Consider the following 19171-nt stretch of genomic DNA (forward strand, 5'->3'; position numbering starts at 1 on the left):
TGATATCACCCTAGATAGATAGATAGATAGATAGATAGATAGATAGATAGATAGATAGATAGATAGAATATAGCCTGCAATAGAAATGTTATATAGATAATATAGATAATGATAATAACACCACCATATAAAATTCAACATCAATATAGTATTCAAAGCTAGTTTAATTAAACATTTAAATTCAAATGTGACAGACCTAGTAGCTAATTAGCATCAATATGCATAGTTACACATTCTAGTAATAATATAATTTTTCACTTCCAGTTTCTCTAAACTTTTTAGGAGTCCAGGATTCAGCATTGGAAACAAGCCTGAGCTTCTCTTACACGGGCTCTTCTCAAGCACGACTCTCTTTAGCATTCTCTGCTCGGTGCTGTTAGCTTGTCCCTCATCAATCTCAAACATTCAAAGGCTGTGAAAGGCTTTCAGCGCTATAAAGTGCCCTGTTTCCACGTCAATCAATCACACATCTCCAGTGCATACTAATGAAACGCTCAGCTCACACACAGGAGTGTTTTACTATCCGTTATCACTGCGGAGGACACAACACATCACTGAACTCTCTATGAGACTTGTCTTTGGCAGCTATAGCATTAAAGACAAACAACAACCGCATCCTCCCACATCTCTAACGCTTGCACGCCCTTTAAATACAGAGTCAAGAGTTTCCCCCTCCCCCTCTGGAGTGGATTTGTGCTGTAATTCAGTAACTGTCGATGTAAAAAGAGGTTACGGGTCCAGAAGATCATGATGTGGGAGGAAAAGCAGTTTTGCTCCACCCAACGCATGTGAAGTTTGCTTTAGCCTGGCGTGTCTGAGCTTTCGAACATCACATCGGACTCTGTCTCCATCCAGTGGAGGTTTACTGCAAATCATAACCGTGTATGATATTTTTTCATGTCTGTCCACTAGTGTGCTTAAAATTACATTGGTTTTGCAGTTTTCAAATCAATAATATGTGTGTGTGTGTGTGTGTGTGTGTGTGTGTGTGTGTGTGTGTGTGTGTGTGTGTGTGTGTGTGTGTGTGTGTGTGTGTGTGTGACCCTGGACCACAAAACCAGTCACATGGGTCATTTTTTAAAATATTTATACATAATCCAAAGTTGATTAAATAAGCTTTCCATTGATGTATGGTTTGTTAGGATAGGATAATATTTGGCCGACATACAACTATTTGAAAATCTGGAATCTGAGGGCGCAAAACACATTGAGAAAATCGCCTGTAAAGTTGTGCATTTATGTTCACGATTGTGCTGCATCCACTCACAAAAATAAATGTTTTATATATTTACGGTAGGAAATGTACAAAATATCTTCATGGGACATGATCTTTACTTAATATCCTAATGATTTTTGGCATAAAAGAAAAATCGATAATTTGGACCCAATGTATTGTTGGCTATTGCCACAAATATCCCCGTGCGACTTGTGACTGGTTTTGTGATCCAGGGTCACATATATATTGGGACACCCCTCCAAATAATTGAATTCAGGTCTTCTAATTAGGGATGCATAACGATTAATCGCGTTTGCAGAATAAAAGTTTTTGTTTACCTCATATATGTGTGTGTACTGTGTATAATAATGATGTATATATAAATACACAAACATGCATGTAGAATTTTAAGAATTTATATATAGAAGTATTTATAATTATATATAATATAAATTATATTTAAATATAAAAATGTATATAAACATGTAAATATTTTTTTAAAATATATACATGCATGTGTGTGTATTTATAAATACATCATTATTTTACACAGTACACACACATATATGAGGTAAACAAAAACTTTGATTCTGTAAACGATTAATTGCGATTAATCGTTATGCATCCCTACTTCTAATCCCTTCCATGGCCACAGTTGTATATAATCCAGCAAATAAAGGCATGCAGACTCTTCTACAAACATTTGTGGAAGAATGGGTCGCTCTCAGGAGCTCAGTGAATTCAAGCGTGGTAGGTTGCCACCTGTGCAATAAGTCCATTCGTGAAATTTCCTCACTACTAAATATTCCACAGTCAACGGTTAGTGGTATTATAACAAAGTAGAAGCAATTGGGAATAACAGCAACTCAGTCATGAAGTGGTAGGCCACGTAAAAGCACAGAGCGGGGTCGCACAGTATAAGTCGCCAACTTTCTGCAGAGTCAACAGCTACAGACCTCCAAGCTTTGTGTGGCCTTCAGCTTAGCTCACGAACAGTGCGTAGAGGAACAAAAAACGGGTCCCAGGCACTCAGTGGTCTTCAACAAGTGGTCTTTCTCAGGGCAAGGTAACGATGTAACAAGGTAACAGTGCGTAGAGCTTGAATGGATTGCCATGGCCGAGCTGCATCCAAACCTTACATCACCCAGTACAATGTGTCGGATGCAGTGGTGTAAAGCAGCCGCCACTGGACTCTAGAGCAGTGGAGAGTGAGACGTGTTCTCTGGAGTGACGAATCACGCTTCTCTGTCTGGCAACCCGATGGACGAGTCTGGGTTTGGCGGTTGCCAGGAGAACGGCACTTGCCTGACTGCATTGTGCCTAGGGGTGTAAATCAGACAGTTCATCATCACGATACAATATAATATTCTCTCAGCCAGCGATACGATATTTGCCGATGCCTAAAAAAATCTGCGATACGATTACGATTCGATTCAGGGCTATATCGATTGATTTAACGATATTTAGATATTATGTGCAAAGTTTACACAACCAGTTACATTTTTGTTAACTCACAAATGCTACCAAAATATATGACATGAAAATTTAATTAAACTCTTTGAAAAATGCACACCATTTCCGAGTCCATTTGCAAAAACAGATAACTCCGTTCTTGTTCATTTTCATAAATCATGTTTTTTTTTTTATTATTATTGTGTTTTATTTATTGTGTTTTATTATTGAACGAATGTTTTGAATGAATGATTCAATGACAAATCAATTTTTAACAGTCACTTGTTGCCACGACGCCACCTACTGGTGTAACAATGAAATTGTTAGAATCAATATTTGAAGTGTTACGAGCAAAATCAAGGACAGTGACGTCGCCCCACCCTGGAGCCAGGCGAGCCAGCGCCTCCCGTGGGCCACCACCTGTAGGAGGGACCGTAAGGGGCCGGTGCATAGTGGATTGGGCGGCAGTCGAAGGCGGGGGCCTCGACAACCTGATCCCTGGACACTGAAACTAGCTTTAGGGACATGGAACGTCACCTCGCTGGTGGGGAAGGAGCCTGAGATTGTGCGTGCGGTTGAGAGGTACTGACTAGAGATGGTAAATGGTAAATTGACTGCATTTATATAGCGCTTTTAACAGACCCATGGCCACCAAAGCGCTTTACATATTGCCTCATTGCTCATGGACACCGTGACACTTGGTCAAGTGGAACCGGGGATAGAACCACGAGAGATAGTCGGGATCACCTCCACGGGCCGAACGGCAGTGCAGAGTACCCGGCCCTCTTGCGTCTCTGGGAGGGGTGCTGGAAAGTGCTCCAACTGGGGACTCTGTCGTTCTACTGGAGGACTTCAACGCCCACGTGGGCAGAGACAGTGACACCTGGAGGGGTGTGATCAGGAGGAACGATCCCCCCCCTGATCTGAACCCGAGCGGTGTTCAGTTATTGGACTTCTGTGCTAGTCACAGTTTGCCCATAACGAACACCATGTTCGAGCATAAGGGTTTCCATCAGTACACGTGGCACCAGAACACCCTAGGCCGGAGGTCGATGATCGACTTTGTGGTCGTTTCATCCGACCTCCGGCCGTATGTCTTGGTCATTTGGGTGAAGAGAGGGGCGGAGCTGTCAACTGATCACCAGCTGGTGGTGAGTTGGATCCGATGGCGGAGGAGGAAGCTGGACAGACTCGGCAGACCCACACGTACTGTGAGAGTCTGTTGGGAACGTTTGTCCGAGTCTCCTGTCAGAGAGATCTTCAACTCCCACCTCCGGCGGAGCTTCGACCGGATCCCGAGGGAGGCTGGAGATATTGAGTCCGAGTGGACCATGTTCTCCACCTCCATTGTTGCGCGGCCGCTCGGAACATTCTCCGCAGTCCGAGTCCGAACTCAGTTCAATGTGGTGACTCGAGAACTACTGCCATCGGTTCAGTGTTATTATATTACCAATTTGATACTTTGTTATACATTCTTTTGCTCAGAAAAAGACATTATAAAAACACAAATCGCATGCCCGTCACTGAAAGAGTCAAGAGTATTTAATAGTAGCCTACTCGTTGTGCACTGAACATTTATTCGCTGACCGACAGAACAAAAATGTCGTTCATTAGTTCTTCATCAGTCTCGTTGGAGACAGGATGAGGAAGAATTGTGAATGTATTAGAAATAACTGATGGCCATAAACATTCTTGAAATGACAGAAGTAGATTATTGAAATGCATAATTTAAAGGGTTAGTTCACCGCAAACATTCTATACCTCTATAACACTTTTAGTTTGTTAAAGTTTGTAGCTGTCTATAGAGGGATAGAGAGTTTGCGTATTTTATCAAAAAGGTCTTCATGTGTGTCATAATTTTAATTTTGGGGTAAACTAATCTTTTAACACTCTTTCTGGAGTTTATTTTTGCCCGCAAATGTTAACAAGACTTATTTAGGTTGCAATCGACTTTTAACGAAGCCGGTAGAGTGAAGGATACAATTACTCGTGTGCACATTTTTCGCTAACTTACCACCGTAAAAGAAATGAACTGTTTTCATCAGTCTCTGAACGAATTATTATTATTATTAATATTGTGTGAGCAATATTAATAATAATCGATAATAATAATCGAACAAGCGAAACATCAATGCATTTTAGATGCATTGATGTGTCCCACCTCTGGTTACACCAAAACAATAAGCGGGTAGATCCACGTTAGATCGCATCTCGAGTCTACTCGCCGTTGCCAAATCGAAAAATCGTCCAAAATCCTTATTAAAAATCTGTATTTGGATATATCCTCCAAAACCAATATACACACGTCTCATTTTAATATTTCTGACCTATATAATCTATCATTATTCAAATATGTTTTATAAAATGTCAAGTGTCATGTTTCAGGCACACCGTGGACAGCTAAGCCTCGCAGCCGTATATTTTGGGGTCCTTCAGCGTCAGACTGCTGCTTTCTCTGGACAGCATCTTCGGCAATGGCGGATTACGATAACTACGATGACCGGGATCGGGCTTACGGGAGCTTCGGCGGAGGAAGAGGGTAAGAAACCCGCATCTGAGCAGCGGTAGAGCTTGCGTGAGAGCGTATATGACAGGAGGAAGCGGGTCTGTGCGTGTGAGCGCAGTTCTGCGGGAGCTCGAGCGAGTGTAGGCCACGCAGCCCCGCTATGATGAATGGAGGCCGGGCACGAAACTCAGCCCACATGGGCTTCATGTCTCGCGGCAGACTCCGCATTTCACTGTCCGTGGACGTTATGTGAAGCATTCCTGCTCACTTATCTCCATTGAATATGATTATTGATATCATAATTGTATTGTTTTAGCAGTGCGACAGCGTGTTTTAGCACGATCTGCACTGGGCCTTGAAGAGGGGTCTGACTGACTCCCCTCTATATATATCACTCCCGGTTCGCACGGTGCGTTGCTGTTTACGAGGAGTGTTATTCCTGAAAGATACCCTGGTACTTTCACCTTTTTGGACATGCACTATGGTTCTCTTCAAAATACTTTGGAGAATCGTATAAATGCCACGAAAGTGACATGAAAAACGTTACAGACATGTGCATTTTGTTTTAGTTCCCGCTCACGTTGTTCTCGGATCAGCAGCACAAGTCCATGTCCAGTGTAATAAACACTTGTTTATTGTGTTTTCCCTCCATCAGATCAACCTGACGGCATGCAGATGTCTTTACTTTCATACGTGCACGCTGCCTTTCACAGACATACGTGACATTTACCAGTTATTGAATATAGAAACAGAAAGCAAGTGCCTGTTTGATGCATGCAAACCTGTCAAAATGGGTTCTTTACCTTTTGGTTTCCCTGATCATGCTACGATATTGATTGTTTATTTATATATATATATATATATATATATATATATATATATATATATATATGAACAATAACGTAGCATGATCAGGGAAACCAAAAGGTAAAGAACCTTATATCTATATAACGCCCACCTAGAGGGGAAAAAAGCCTTTCTCTGCTGACTGCCAGTTATTTAAGTATATATAGTATAACATAACTACTAAAATGATGATTACCAAATTCACGATCATTACTGATGATGCACACTGTATAATACAGGCAAGCAGATTCGCCCAGAACATGAACGCAACATCCTAACTTGCACTCTAAACATTTTCCCATAGAAAACCACTAATGAAAATGCTTAATGCATCAAAACATTGATATTGGAGGACCAAGTTCAGTTAAACATACTCCGTACTAGGTGTGTGAATCGTCTCATGATTCAATTCAATTACGATTTATTATCATGTCAATGATTCGATTTGATATCGAAATGCGTTGCAATATTACTGCACATGGCTACATTTTCATCAATGAATACAAGCAGTCAGTCAGATATATGAACTCCCTCATTTTATCTGCTACTAGAAAGTACACTTTCTGAATGTAGTCAAACAAAACTTAAGTCTGACAGGAGCTAGAACTAATAAATGCTAAAAAAATGAATGAAACCGTCAAGTAGTGACTTAAGTTACAACAATGCTCACACACACTCTGTACATTATAAAAGAGTGGGTGCATTTTTAATTACTCGCTTTTGCGTTTTGCCTCCCGCCATTTTATGCTAGTGAGACAAGCGCGTATCCGTCGAATGACGTCAGAGAAACATATGTCGGCTATAACGGTCTATTATTGCATCGATACAGAATTGTCCACGTTTGTATCACGATGCTTCATAGAAATTATTCATTTCAACGCCCCTACTCCGTACTGACAAGCAGATGCTCCCAGAATATGAACGCAAAGTGAAAAGTTTCATATAAATAAATATATATATATATATATAAATAACGCTTATCGTTCGGTTTAGTGCATTGCTTTCACATTCTGGGCTCATCTGCTGGCTTGTTATATAGTCATCATCAGTAGGTTGTCCTGAGTTTGATCGTTTAACATCACGGTCTTAGGCCCTGTTTACATCTGGCATTAATGTGTTTTTGTCGATTGGATCACAAGTAGATGAGGGAGACACGTTCCCGTTTACACCTGGTGTTTTAGTCTGTCGTTTTTGTCCACTTTCAACCACATGAGCGTCGGCGTGGGAATCTCTAGGCACCTCACGATTCGATTGCGATTCAGAGGGCAGCGCGATGCTTTATTTACAATATATTTTAATAATAAAACAAATGGAAGTGATTTGGCAAGTCAAGTGTAAGGTTACATTTGCCAGCATATGTCCCAACATTGCAAAGAACCAGCAGGAAAATAAATGTGTGCCAGTGCTAGCAGCATACGTGTAGTCAATGAATACAAACTTCAGCATATCTCTGAATCTCTAATTAGGGATGCTCCGATCCACCTTTTTTGTTTCCGATACCTGCAATTCAATATCGGCCGATACCGAGTACCGATCCGATACCAGGGCAGTTTTTTTTTTTAATCAAGTAGAATTTCTATAACTCTGTGTGTTGAACTGATAATCACTCTTTTGTGTGTTAAACACAATCTACTTAATACAGACAACTTCATTACAAAAAAAAAAAAAAAAAAAAGACCATAATCTATGACAAAAAATGCTATTATAAACTAGAATAGTGGATAATTAAGCAGTAAAATTTAGTCTAGAAAAATCACAAGTGCTCAATAATTGTATTAAATCTGAACATAAAAAAACATTTAGGTGGGAACAAATATGAGAATAAGTAACACTAAATCTGGTAAAACGTTACACATTGCTCTTTGTATTGTTGTAAAATACATTCATGAAAAACAAGATAACAAAAATCAAAAAGATTAATTATTTTATAGCCTACTATAAAATTGAGACATGTTTTAAATGTATAGCACAGCGGTTTAATGAGGCAGCAACATGATGGATAGTACAGAACTATACAGAACAGTCTATACAGAACTAGTCGCTGTATTGATATGAAAAGCGGCGCACAACGCGTATGCGCATCCCGAGCGCAGAACGATGCTCTTGAAGCAACGCGAGTCACAGCGCGCAGCGCGTCGAGTCCACATTGAAGATTTCAAAGCACGAAGGAAAGACATATTGATGCGTAGAGTATTATACAGTATCTATCTAAGCAATAGTTTATTTATTATTTTCTTTTAACAGTTTTAAATGTCATTTACTGTGCGCGTGAAGAACAGTTAGCTGCTATAGTGCTCTGACTCCAGTGTTGTGACTCGTGAGAGACAGACACCCGGTAGAAAGTAGTTAAGGTACAGCAATAAAGTCCGGCAAGATAAAGTTGTTTAATGCAAAACCATAGAGCTTTATCTACAGATCAAGTATAATTATAGTAACATTGAATCATCTTGGAGAGAGTTGTTCATCGTGTTGACTCGTAACCGAACGCGACGCTGCTTGATGCTGAATGGAGAATGACTGACAGCCGCAGCGGAGGGAAAAATGTACGTGATCTTGAATTTAATGACTTAAATATTAATTTATATCTCACATTATACTATATAATGGCTTCAGAACACTTATAATATAGTGCAGGACAACTTTATGGTGCTTTATAATGTTTTTGTGCCTTTTGTGGGGCTTAACAATAGCACAGAATAGTATCCGCACAATATCGGATTTGGATCGGCCTCGTCTGACCGATACCCGATCCAGCAAAAATGTCAGTATCGGAGCCGATACCGATACTGAATATCGGATCGGTGCATCCCTATCTCTAATATAAAATAATAGACTTCTATCCAACATCCTTATGTTATTGTGAAATGAGCAATATAATCCTTCAGACGAAAATGAAATAAACATTTTGCTGTAGCAAAATCACAAACGGCTTTCATACAAAACAGATAAATATGTACCAGCAGCTCTCATACATAAATAATGATTGTGGACTTGAGCATATTCTGAATAATTAGTAACATACAAAGCTGCTCTTGTACACAAATAAATAATAAAGAGTCTTAAGACTTGACTTGAAATTGTTGCTGTATACCACAATCTAAAAAAATAAATAAAAGTAAATGAGAGCACAGTCAAAGTGTAGCTTTTTGTGACTGGCATTGCACTAATACACACTAAAGATGTAAACATGCGTATAACGTGTGTGTAACAGATCTATTTACAGCATAAACAGATTGATGTGAAAACTAAACGATACAGAAAGCAGCTCTCATACAAAAATACAAAATGGGCCACAATGAAATTATGCCAATTTTCCATACGTTAGCTTTTAGCGAAAATAGTTCACACCATAACTACAGTAATTTAGAAGAGATTGAAACCTGTGGCGTTATATTAGGAGTGGTTCGTAACTCGAATTTATTGGCGACAATATCAACGTCGAAATGAATCTGCAGCAGTCAGGCTTTATTATTTCTTTATTATTATTCTAATGTTATGTGCTTTGAGACATGAGGTTGTTTAAAACCTTCTCTCGTCTTGTGACGCTTTGAAAACTGCTGTACACGTTCATGTGTTTTGAAGGAGGCGTGGCTTTAGAGAATCTGAAGGGAAAGGGGGAATCTCATGCTTTCAAAGCTAACTTGCTAATGCTAACCGCTCTGAAAATTGCCTACCCTACCTTTAATAGCAGGTTCAAACTGGGCCTCAATGCTTTGACACTTTAAGTGTTTTAGACCATCAGTTCTATGGATGTTTTGCCCTCCTTCTGTCAATCTGCCAATTTTACACCGCTATCATATGATCTCTCCAAGCTTGATTTATTGTCTGTCATAAGTAAATGGGTCAGGGTACCATGGTACTCCCATCTGGCCACTGAGCCAATGCACCACCACAGTACTTAAAGGTTTTGATGTCAGATGTGTTCTTGGGGGTTGACGATGATGATGATTTCTGTGAGTACCCAGTCACAGTAATCTATCATTAGCCGAGGACGGCACAGATCTGGAAACCTCCGACGTGCTGGGCTAAGGTGGAGCGGAGAAGTCACACTATATGCTTGTTTCGGGCCTGACACCAGAGGAATGTCTCTGGCATACTGGATCCCAGCGGAAGCTCGCACAGATTTGCTTCGCATGGAATTGAATCTACGGTTACAGAAAGTAAATGAACACACACTGTTAAGATACATTTTGTTCAAAGCACTTTCCATCTGTCCGATAGCTATTGCGTTTGTCACTTTTTTCACCAGTGATAGACCGGCATGCGGGCCGAGCCAATATGACATTTGGCCATTTTGAGAGTATTGGACTCCGCTGGTAACTGTCCACTATGTAGACTAACAGAAGTGTTGGTACACCCTCATGCCAGTTTCAAAATAAACACAAGCCTGGTCAACAGATATTGTTTCAGTAATTCCTCTTTCCAGCACTGTGATTACTCGAATACTTAAATGTTGGTTTGATTTCAGCCTTTTTCATTTTCTATCATTAAAGTGGACTAATGCTTTTTTTCAACTTTGAAAAGGGGCTGGAAAGTTACAAAGCACACAGTCACTCCTCAGGGAGTTCATTCTCTACATCAGTGTCAAACTGTTTCTGAACTCCCTGAAAACACTTCCATTATAGTCTTGATTATTCCTTGAGATTAAAGTCTTCCAGGAACGAACGTCACAATATTCCTCATTTAAATAATTTTCACCCAAGGCATGCACCAAATAAAGGTGTGTGTGACTGTGAGGACTGGTTAAGTTGCATTGGTAGTGTGTTTCCAAAACAACAAGTTCATAGCGGTTGACCAATTACATCACGCTGTTCGAGCCGACCAATCACAGCACACGGTGCTTTTCGGAAGGAGGGGCTTCACAGAGACCGGAACTAAACAGACACAAATAAACCAAATCAAGACTTTGTAAATGTACAGTTACCTTTGAAGATCATTTTGCTGATTTATTTTGATTAGTAATGGCTTATAGTGTTTTATTATTGTAATTTAAATAAAATATTATTATGCATACATCTAATATGAAGGTTAGACTTCATGTCTAATATGAAGGTATACACTTATGAATTAAAAAATGCCAATGGAAATCTGTTTTAAGGGTCAATAATGCTTCTTAATTGAAAATTAGTTTCTGTCACTGATGTAAAGATGTATAATATCATTGAAAGTATATGCCGTTGGAAAAAAAAATCTACTGGTCAACTATTAAATGTTAAAGAAATGTGTATCCGAACAGAAGCAAGGTTTTTGTACCACAGATTATTGTGAGCTCACTTAATATAGCAGCACACATGTCTGATTCAGACCTTCAGGAGAAGTGCAGGATGCTCCTCAGGGAAAACACCCATCCACCACTGCGGTTCAGCTTGACTCATTCCTGTTCATGTGTATGTGAGGCTTTTGTGTCATGTATAATGCAGAATCACTGGATGAAGGATCAACCGATGATTCACGTTTATAGATCAATAATTGAGCCGTATTCCTGTTGTTTCTGGAAGATGTGGTGTTGACCAAGCTGTTTGTTTTTGGGCTTGCAGACCCCGAGGCGGCGGCGGTGGCCAAGGCGGACCCCGAAAGCAGAAGGAACTTCCCTCAGAGCCTCCATACACAGCGTACGTCGGCAACCTGCCCTTCAACACAGTGCAAGGAGACATAGATGCCATTTTCAAAGACCTCTGCGTCAGGAGCGTCCGACTAGTCCGAGACAAAGAGACAGACAAGTTCAAAGGTGGGCTGATCTATGCATGCATGGTTAATGTGGGACCGTGCTTGCTTTCTTTCTACTCATACTTGGTTTTAGGAAAGCATTCAACTTTGTGCTGCCGACATGGATTGCACCTCACAATGTGTGGCTACTAGTTTATCTTGCTTTTGCACAATGGGAAGGATGTGGCTCAAGCAATGGCCAAGGGTTTGATCCTAAGGGGAAGCACATGCTGTTAAAACATATTTTAATGAATCGAACATCAATTTGAATAAAGGCATTTTGCTAAATGGTCAATTGTTTCCTTGCTCCAGGTTTCTGTTATGTAGAGTTTGATGACTTGGAATCTCTAAAAGAGGCTTTGACGTATGATGGCGCTGTAAGTCACTTAATTACACTATTTGTTCAGTTGTTTATCATGTAATGCAGAAGTCATGAATGCACCGTTCAATAGTTTGAGGTCAGTGATCAGTGAAGCACCACTGCTGTAGAAATGTGAACACAGCTTTATATTCCCCCTAAAAACTTAAAACCGACCCCAAACTTTTGAACGGCGCTGTGCTGTGTGATATATTGTGTGTTCCTGATTGCTCTTTTACAGCTACTAGGCGACCGATCTTTGAGGGTGGATATCGCTGAGGGCCGAAAGCAAGAACGCGGCGCCGGAGGATTCGGCTTCCGGAAAGACGACAGAGGAGGAGGTACTGTGTGTGTGTGTGTGTGTGTGTGTCGAATACTTCTGCCAGTTATTCTTCTGTTCGTGCGGTTTAATCACATTGTAACATGCTTTTCTGTTGATATTTGTTGCATGTTGCAAGATGTTTTTCGTTTAAATATATTGTTTTTGAGTCTCAGAAAAATGAGCAATGCTGGTGGTCTGGTGTTATTTACAGTAGAATTGAAGCGTTCCTGTCACACTCTGTATAGACAGTGTAAATAGTGTTTTTCATTAAAATATGATGATAAATTGCATCACCCAGTCTTCAACTCATCACATTTATTAGTAATAGTCTGCATGAAATGGCTTTTCACCCTATGGACCCTTTTCACACACTGTGATGATGCGTTTCCTCAGTTACTAACATCGTTAAATCTTGCAAATTTTTATTAACATGTAATGTCATAACTCAATATTTCGATGAAAATTACAGATTTTTGTCTGCTGGCAAATGCAACTGTTTTTGCCATGATGAAGTAATCCTCATATGGCATTAAAAATCTATATTACTACTACTGACATGTAGCAGATCATTTAGTTCGGTTAAATTTCGACTGCAAACTCTCATTCACTCTACTTCTATTCCTCATAATGCTATTATAATGGGATTTTGGCAATATTTTGATGAAACTTTACCTCATGTATACAATACTTTGATCAACCGAATGCAGTTAAGCTCATAATCGCATCAACCGTAAACGCAATAAACGGGCGTGTAACACCTTAATCACATTATTACTGCTCTGACCAAAGTGCGCGTGTGCTCGGACGTACACGGATGACGTGTTCACACAACTTTGTAAATGAACTGTGACGTTATTCTGAAGTATTGCCTCCACTCTGAATCGCTGAACTGTCAACATAACTCTGGTCGGATAAACTAGCAACACAACGCACTACTTTGCTCATCTTCATCCTGAGACGGTCGGAAGAACACAAGCGTAGGCGACCCCAGTTACAGCGGCACCGAATAATATCCTATACGTCCATAGAAATGTTTGCCATTTGACGCAAGTTGATTAAAACCGGTGGCCAGTAATGTAAAAATAACCACACTTCTTAACGAATTATCAGAATAATAAAAATGGCTTGTAAACGGGAGCAGTTTTGCTCGTGTCATGTAAACATCTTACTGTGATTTAAGTCCTTATTCTCATTATTGTAAGAAATCGCATTATTGGTGGTGCAAATCATAACATGGTTTTACTCTTATTGCGAATATAAATTTTTCACAGTTGCTAAAAAACTGACCTAGAATTGATTTGATAGCATGTGCATATGTTTACAACGTGCATGGCTTGTTTGATTTTTTTTTTTTGACCACCAGTCCCTTAATGCTCAGTAATACTTTGTGTGTTCTGTCTCTTATTCTGAACTGTTCTGCTTGGTTTCCTCGCTGCTAATACTACACAAACTGCATTTCTTCAGCTGGGCTTCTCACATTCATTGTTCATTTTCATCTTTAGATCTTTTTGTTCTCTTCTGTTTTTCACCCCTCGATAGACAAACTCTTTCTAGCTGCTTTTCCTTCCCCTCTAACAAACGGAGGGCTTTCTGATAGGCCAGCCGGTGTCTTCCTGTACGCAGTCTTGGCTGATGATCTGATTGGTTCAGTAGACGCGTTATCTGGGTGGGCCTCTCTTTCACCCTGATCTCGCCTTTGAATTGTTGCCCCTATTAAACAGCCCCCCCTGTCCCTTTCAGGCCGTGGTGGCTCACGTGGGGCCCGAGGAGGGGGACGTGACCCCAGAGACGACTTCGACCAGTCTGGAGGAGGTGCGGAGAGTGAAATGGGCAAGAATTCGATCCTTTTGGGCTTTGGCTCTACATACAATTATTTTTTCTATTTTTTTTTTATAGCAGGAATCTGAGGACACATCTGTTGTAAAGCTTTTACCACGGATAATTCAGAAGTGTTCCTCGTTTGTGAAAATGCTCTTAAAACATGTTGACGAATAAATATACTCAACGAACGCCTAGTAAGCAAAGGGAGCGCGAGGAACATTACGCCTTCGATTTATGAATGATATTTTAGGACAAGATTTTGGCTAAGCTGTGTTTTTTTTTTTTTTATGAAAATTTATGACAAAATCATTATTATTGTGACATTTTTATTACAATTACGCACTGTAATGTGAGTGCAGTAATGAATGTCTTGTCTGTGCACTTTATTATTATTTAACAACGTTAATAATCAGCATACATTCAGTACAACGTGCACTTTATTCCACATTACGACATTATGTATTTGTTTTTGGGGTGAAAAATAATTGACATTGTTTTTGCGATTTTTCACCCTTTTACAGAAAACATGGTTAACTCTCGTTTACAAATTAAGGGAGTCAAAAAGAAAACATAAACCTCATAACCCCGAATATTTCCCAGAAATACATGTAACTGACCCACGGGACTTGCATTACCAGCAGGGTACTTGGTATTGTTTTGTTAATGGCTTTTTCATAGTTAATTTCACATTGATCTCAGGGACTCCATCTCATTGCCATCAGTCATGTTGTCAGCGGAGTCAAATTTCCTCCCTAATTGAAGTTGTCTATAAATACTGATCTAGGATCAGGCTTTCCCACAGGTCTTAACTTCTTGCCCAGAGCCTTTCCTGGATCAGTATTTTTGGCACAACTTTGCAGCGGATTGGGAGAGTGATGCACCAGTTACTCATGCATTTCCTTTCCGCTTCCTTTTCCCACAGGATTTCGAGATGATGACTTCATGGGTGGGAGGAGTCGAGGAGGCGGGCGCCCGGCGGACAGAAGGGGGGGCGCCAGCATGGGACGCTTCAGAGAGGGGGGCGGACCTCCTCCCCGCGGAGGCTCGACAGACTTCAGAGAACCTTCTGACGGTCTCGCAGATTTATTCATTCTCATGAGCGCAGATACACTTATATGTGTGCTTTAAAGTCAACATGAAATCAATATGGACCCCATTTACTCCATCAACAGCAGGAACATGTGAAGTCTTTTAGCAAAATGCTCTGATTTTCAGCTGTACACCAATCTATACCAATTTATTAATATAAATAGCTAATGTTACCTTGACACACAATATACCTGTACCGGATCTCGAGTACTTTTTGATTTAATATTAACTTTGACACCTAATCTTTACTTAAAGTTAATCCTTTAAAAAAAAGTTCAACAAAATATATAGCAAATGTAAAGTTTTTATGTCTAAATTTGTAGATTTAAAGTTGTTTGTTTTATAACTAAGGCAAAATAGTATAAAATTATTGGTGTAACATTACAATAAGGTTTAATTGGAGCATTATGAGCGATGAGTAATACATTTGTTTCAGTATTTATTCATCTTTGTTGATGTTAGTTAATAAAAATACTCTCATTCATTGTTTGTTCATGTTCGTTCACAGTACATTATCTAATGTTAACATACAACATTTGATTTTAATAATGTATTAGTAAATGTTTAAATTACATTGACTAATATTAATAAATGCCGTAGAAGTATTGTTGATTATTTGTTCGTTAACTAATATTGTTAACTAATGAAACCTAATTGTAAAGTTTTACCAATTAAATTATATTAGCCATTTATCAGTTATTGAAAATATCAGAAATCAGAATTTTTATATTTCTGCATCCACAATGTCGTTTGTTCAATTGTAATGGAAAATAATGGGATTTTAAAAAGCTGCATTTTATCCTAAAATAATCCTATTGGTTTAGGATATATTGCAGCTTTTCTAAAATCTTAATTCATTATTGAATTAATTTTTTATTTAATGCCAATAACCTTTATACAGTTGAAAGTTTGTAGTTTCCAGCAAGTGGAGGCTCAAATAAATATGGCCTCTTTTTTTTTTTTCATCCACTCTACAATTGACTTCACAAACTCTCATTCACATTGGCCAATGCCTACTTGTAATGATCCAGTCAATTGACCCTTTGCATGGAGTTTGATTGACAGGTGATCTGACCAATCATACTTCGCCATCCGCCATTTTGTCCGACAAAGCGGTTAGGAGAGTTAGTAGATTAACATGGGAGGATTTGAACTTGAGAAATGGAGTGTACTGACGCCTTTCCACGGTTACAACAACATTACTTCTTATGTTCATTCATGTTTATTTGATGCTATAAATGAACTAGAAGGAAGAGATGATCGGTTCACGAGCAGCTTTAACTGAGGCTCTACAGCGATCTGTCAGACACATTAAAGAGCCACAAAACTGTATTTATTGTTTACATTTCTTTAAAAAAATTACCAAATTTGAAAGGTGAGACTTAATATATCAAACCTAATATAAAGAGTAACCTAAAAGTAAGCTGGTCTGTCCTGTCTGTCGGCGTGTTGTCAGTCTCCTCTGCTCTGTGATGTATTTTTCACTGTGTGAGAACATGGTGTGTGTGAGAGCGGCGTAGCTTGTCGGACATAGCAACAGTAACTAAATGGGGCGGGTCTTTGCGAACGGTCAATTCCCACTGAATCAAATCGTTTTGCCTAACTTTTCCCTTTTTTATATGCTGTTCACTCAAATCTTTCTGCTGAAGTTAAATGGGTTGCAGATGCCATTTCATGTTGAACTCAAGTTAAGTTATTGACACTACCTAAGTTACTCAACAACAGCATCTAATGTCTCAATTATGTTGTTTTTTCCACAGAGGAAAGAGCGCAGAGACCAAAGCTACAGCTGAAGCCGCGTACAGTGGCAGGTCCCCTTAACCAAGTGGCCAACCCCAACTCGGCCATCTTTGGGGGTGCCAAACCCCGGGAGGAGGTAATTCCCAAAGACATTCCCTAAGAGACTGCAGCCTCCCTCACCGCTCCAAAAGGAAGGAAGGAAAGAAGGGAGGGATAGAGAAAGAAGGGGAGGGGTATACGGGGAGGGTACAGGGACAACGACGACAGGAACACACACGTATCATGCCAACGGGAATGCGATAAGGCCTCTATCATTCCTATGAACGGAGTCACTACTTCTGATCGTGCGACTTTATATTTATTCAACGGAAACAAATACACGAAACCACGCCTACATCGATCGATCGATCGTCATGACACCGGCGCACACCAACGAGCAGCTCGTGAATGCATGGCCAAACACTGGTTTTATGTCCACCTTTGCTTCCCTGTAATTGGTGCCTGCTCTGTCCTGTAGTTTTCGTCGGGGGAAAGTTCTTTCACATCCTTGGTGAGATTCGAAAGTGTTTTTTTTTTTTGAGCTGTTCTCTTAAATGGAATGGAAACTGGTTTTAAATGTTTGTTTTTGGGCTTGTTTTATAGACGTAGACTAAACTACACACGCCGAGCCTTTTTATCGTGCGATTAACGCCGCCGTTTTGGTTTGTGCGCTTTTATTGCGGGGCAGCTAGCTAACGTTTCCATGGTTGACATTCAATTTATATTAGCGTTCGCGAAAAGCAGTATTAGGTTTGTTGGATTGACCAACCATTTTGTTTTGCATTTTTGTTCTTTGGATTTTTACTGGACTGCACCTTTACAAGTTTTTTTGTTTGTTTGTTTTTGATGTGGTTTAAAAAAAAAAAACGGCACGAGCTCCTTCGCGATTTCAGACGACTTTTCCGAAACGCGCACGCAAAACCTTCGACCGCACACTGGAATGTACATGTGGTGCTTGTCCTCTTCCCTAGTCCTTAGCGTGTCTGTATAAATTGGCGTGCCAAAGCACAACGTAGTCCAGTTGTACAGTCAGTGTTCGGTTTCGTAGCCGTGCATCTTACGATGTTAATCGGTAGATCTACACAAGTTCGACCCACCGCATTCTTCATGTTAGTGTTGAACTGATTCTAATATTGCTTTGTCAAAATGTTCATGTGCAAATGTCAACTTTTCACCCTCTCCTACAATGGACCCTGTGTAACCACTCTGTTCTTGTTTTGTTTTATGTTTCCGTTCTCCTAAGAATTAATATCTGTGTCAGTGTGGCTGCATTATTCCGGAAGGCTATACTGGATTCTACTGGCTTTGATCACCATAAAATCTTTCAAAGACTTCTCCCAGTGACACGCAGGCAGGGGCACGAGGTGCTGGTCTCCTCTCGAATCCAAACGAGCCCTCATCCGATTGGCTTAAAAAAGGCATGTGGAGGTGGGGGCTCTAGAAAGGGGGCGGGGCATAGTCTTAACTCCGCCTCTGCCTGTCCTCGCTGACTCCTCCCACACGCCTCAAAGAACCCAAACTTGGAGGACAACATCTCCTGGTCGATTTCCATTGTGTTTAAGGACTTCAAAATATCTCTCTCCCTCTCCAAAGTATCTTTGTGTTCCGAATTTGTAGACACGCGGACGTAATTGCAGCCGTGTGCTTTTTATATTTTGCTCTTTAAAATTTCTTTACTGTATTTGAAAATTAAAACGTTGAGCTTGATTCTTAATTAAACCATTTCACAGTGAAGAGCTTTTTTTGAATCTGTTTGAATTCTTGCGTTGTCTTTCCGAAAGATTTTCCGAACCTGACCAAATCTGGCTCATCCAGAGCTTTCAGGAACAATGTGCCACATGTATTTCATTCACTTAGAAGAGCAACATGCATGCATGATAGGTTTGGTTGGTGACACATGGGTCTACAGCGACATCCACAGCTTGACGGCATTGTATTTCTTTCCAGGACAAAAAAAAAAAAAAAAAAAGTAGAAACTATGATCCATAACACCATCAGTACTGCCTTTCCATATGAAGCGTATTGAACTGCTCGCACATTTCCAGACACGCCGGTGACGCCGGCCGCTGTACTTTC

The 19171-nt window shown here is 40.0% G+C and overlaps 1 protein-coding gene across 4 annotated transcripts; it reads left to right on the forward strand.

The window, feature by feature from the left end:
• Positions 1-5049: 5049 nt before the first annotated feature.
• On the forward strand, positions 5050-18833 carry eif4h (eukaryotic translation initiation factor 4h). 4 transcript variants are annotated; one of them, XM_079608868.1, is made up of 8 exons: positions 5050-5207; positions 11558-11748; positions 12039-12103; positions 12326-12425; positions 14147-14236; positions 15150-15299; positions 17077-17192; positions 18339-18833. In XM_079608868.1, the coding sequence occupies exons 1-8, from the start codon at positions 5143-5145 to the stop codon at positions 18342-18344; spliced, it is 783 nt and encodes a 260-aa protein (XP_079464994.1). In that variant the 5' UTR covers positions 5050-5142; the 3' UTR covers positions 18345-18833. The 4 variants fall into 4 exon arrangements, with proteins under 4 accessions (XP_079464994.1, XP_079464996.1, XP_079464993.1 ...); XM_079608870.1 differs by having other exon boundaries at positions 14147-14218; XM_079608867.1 differs by lacking the exon at positions 18339-18833 and having other exon boundaries at positions 17077-17231.
• Positions 18834-19171: the final 338 nt, after the last annotated feature.

Source organism: Phoxinus phoxinus (assembly GCF_949152265.1).
Source record: "Phoxinus phoxinus genome assembly, chromosome: 4".
Lineage (NCBI taxonomy): Eukaryota > Metazoa > Chordata > Actinopteri > Cypriniformes > Leuciscidae > Phoxinus > Phoxinus phoxinus.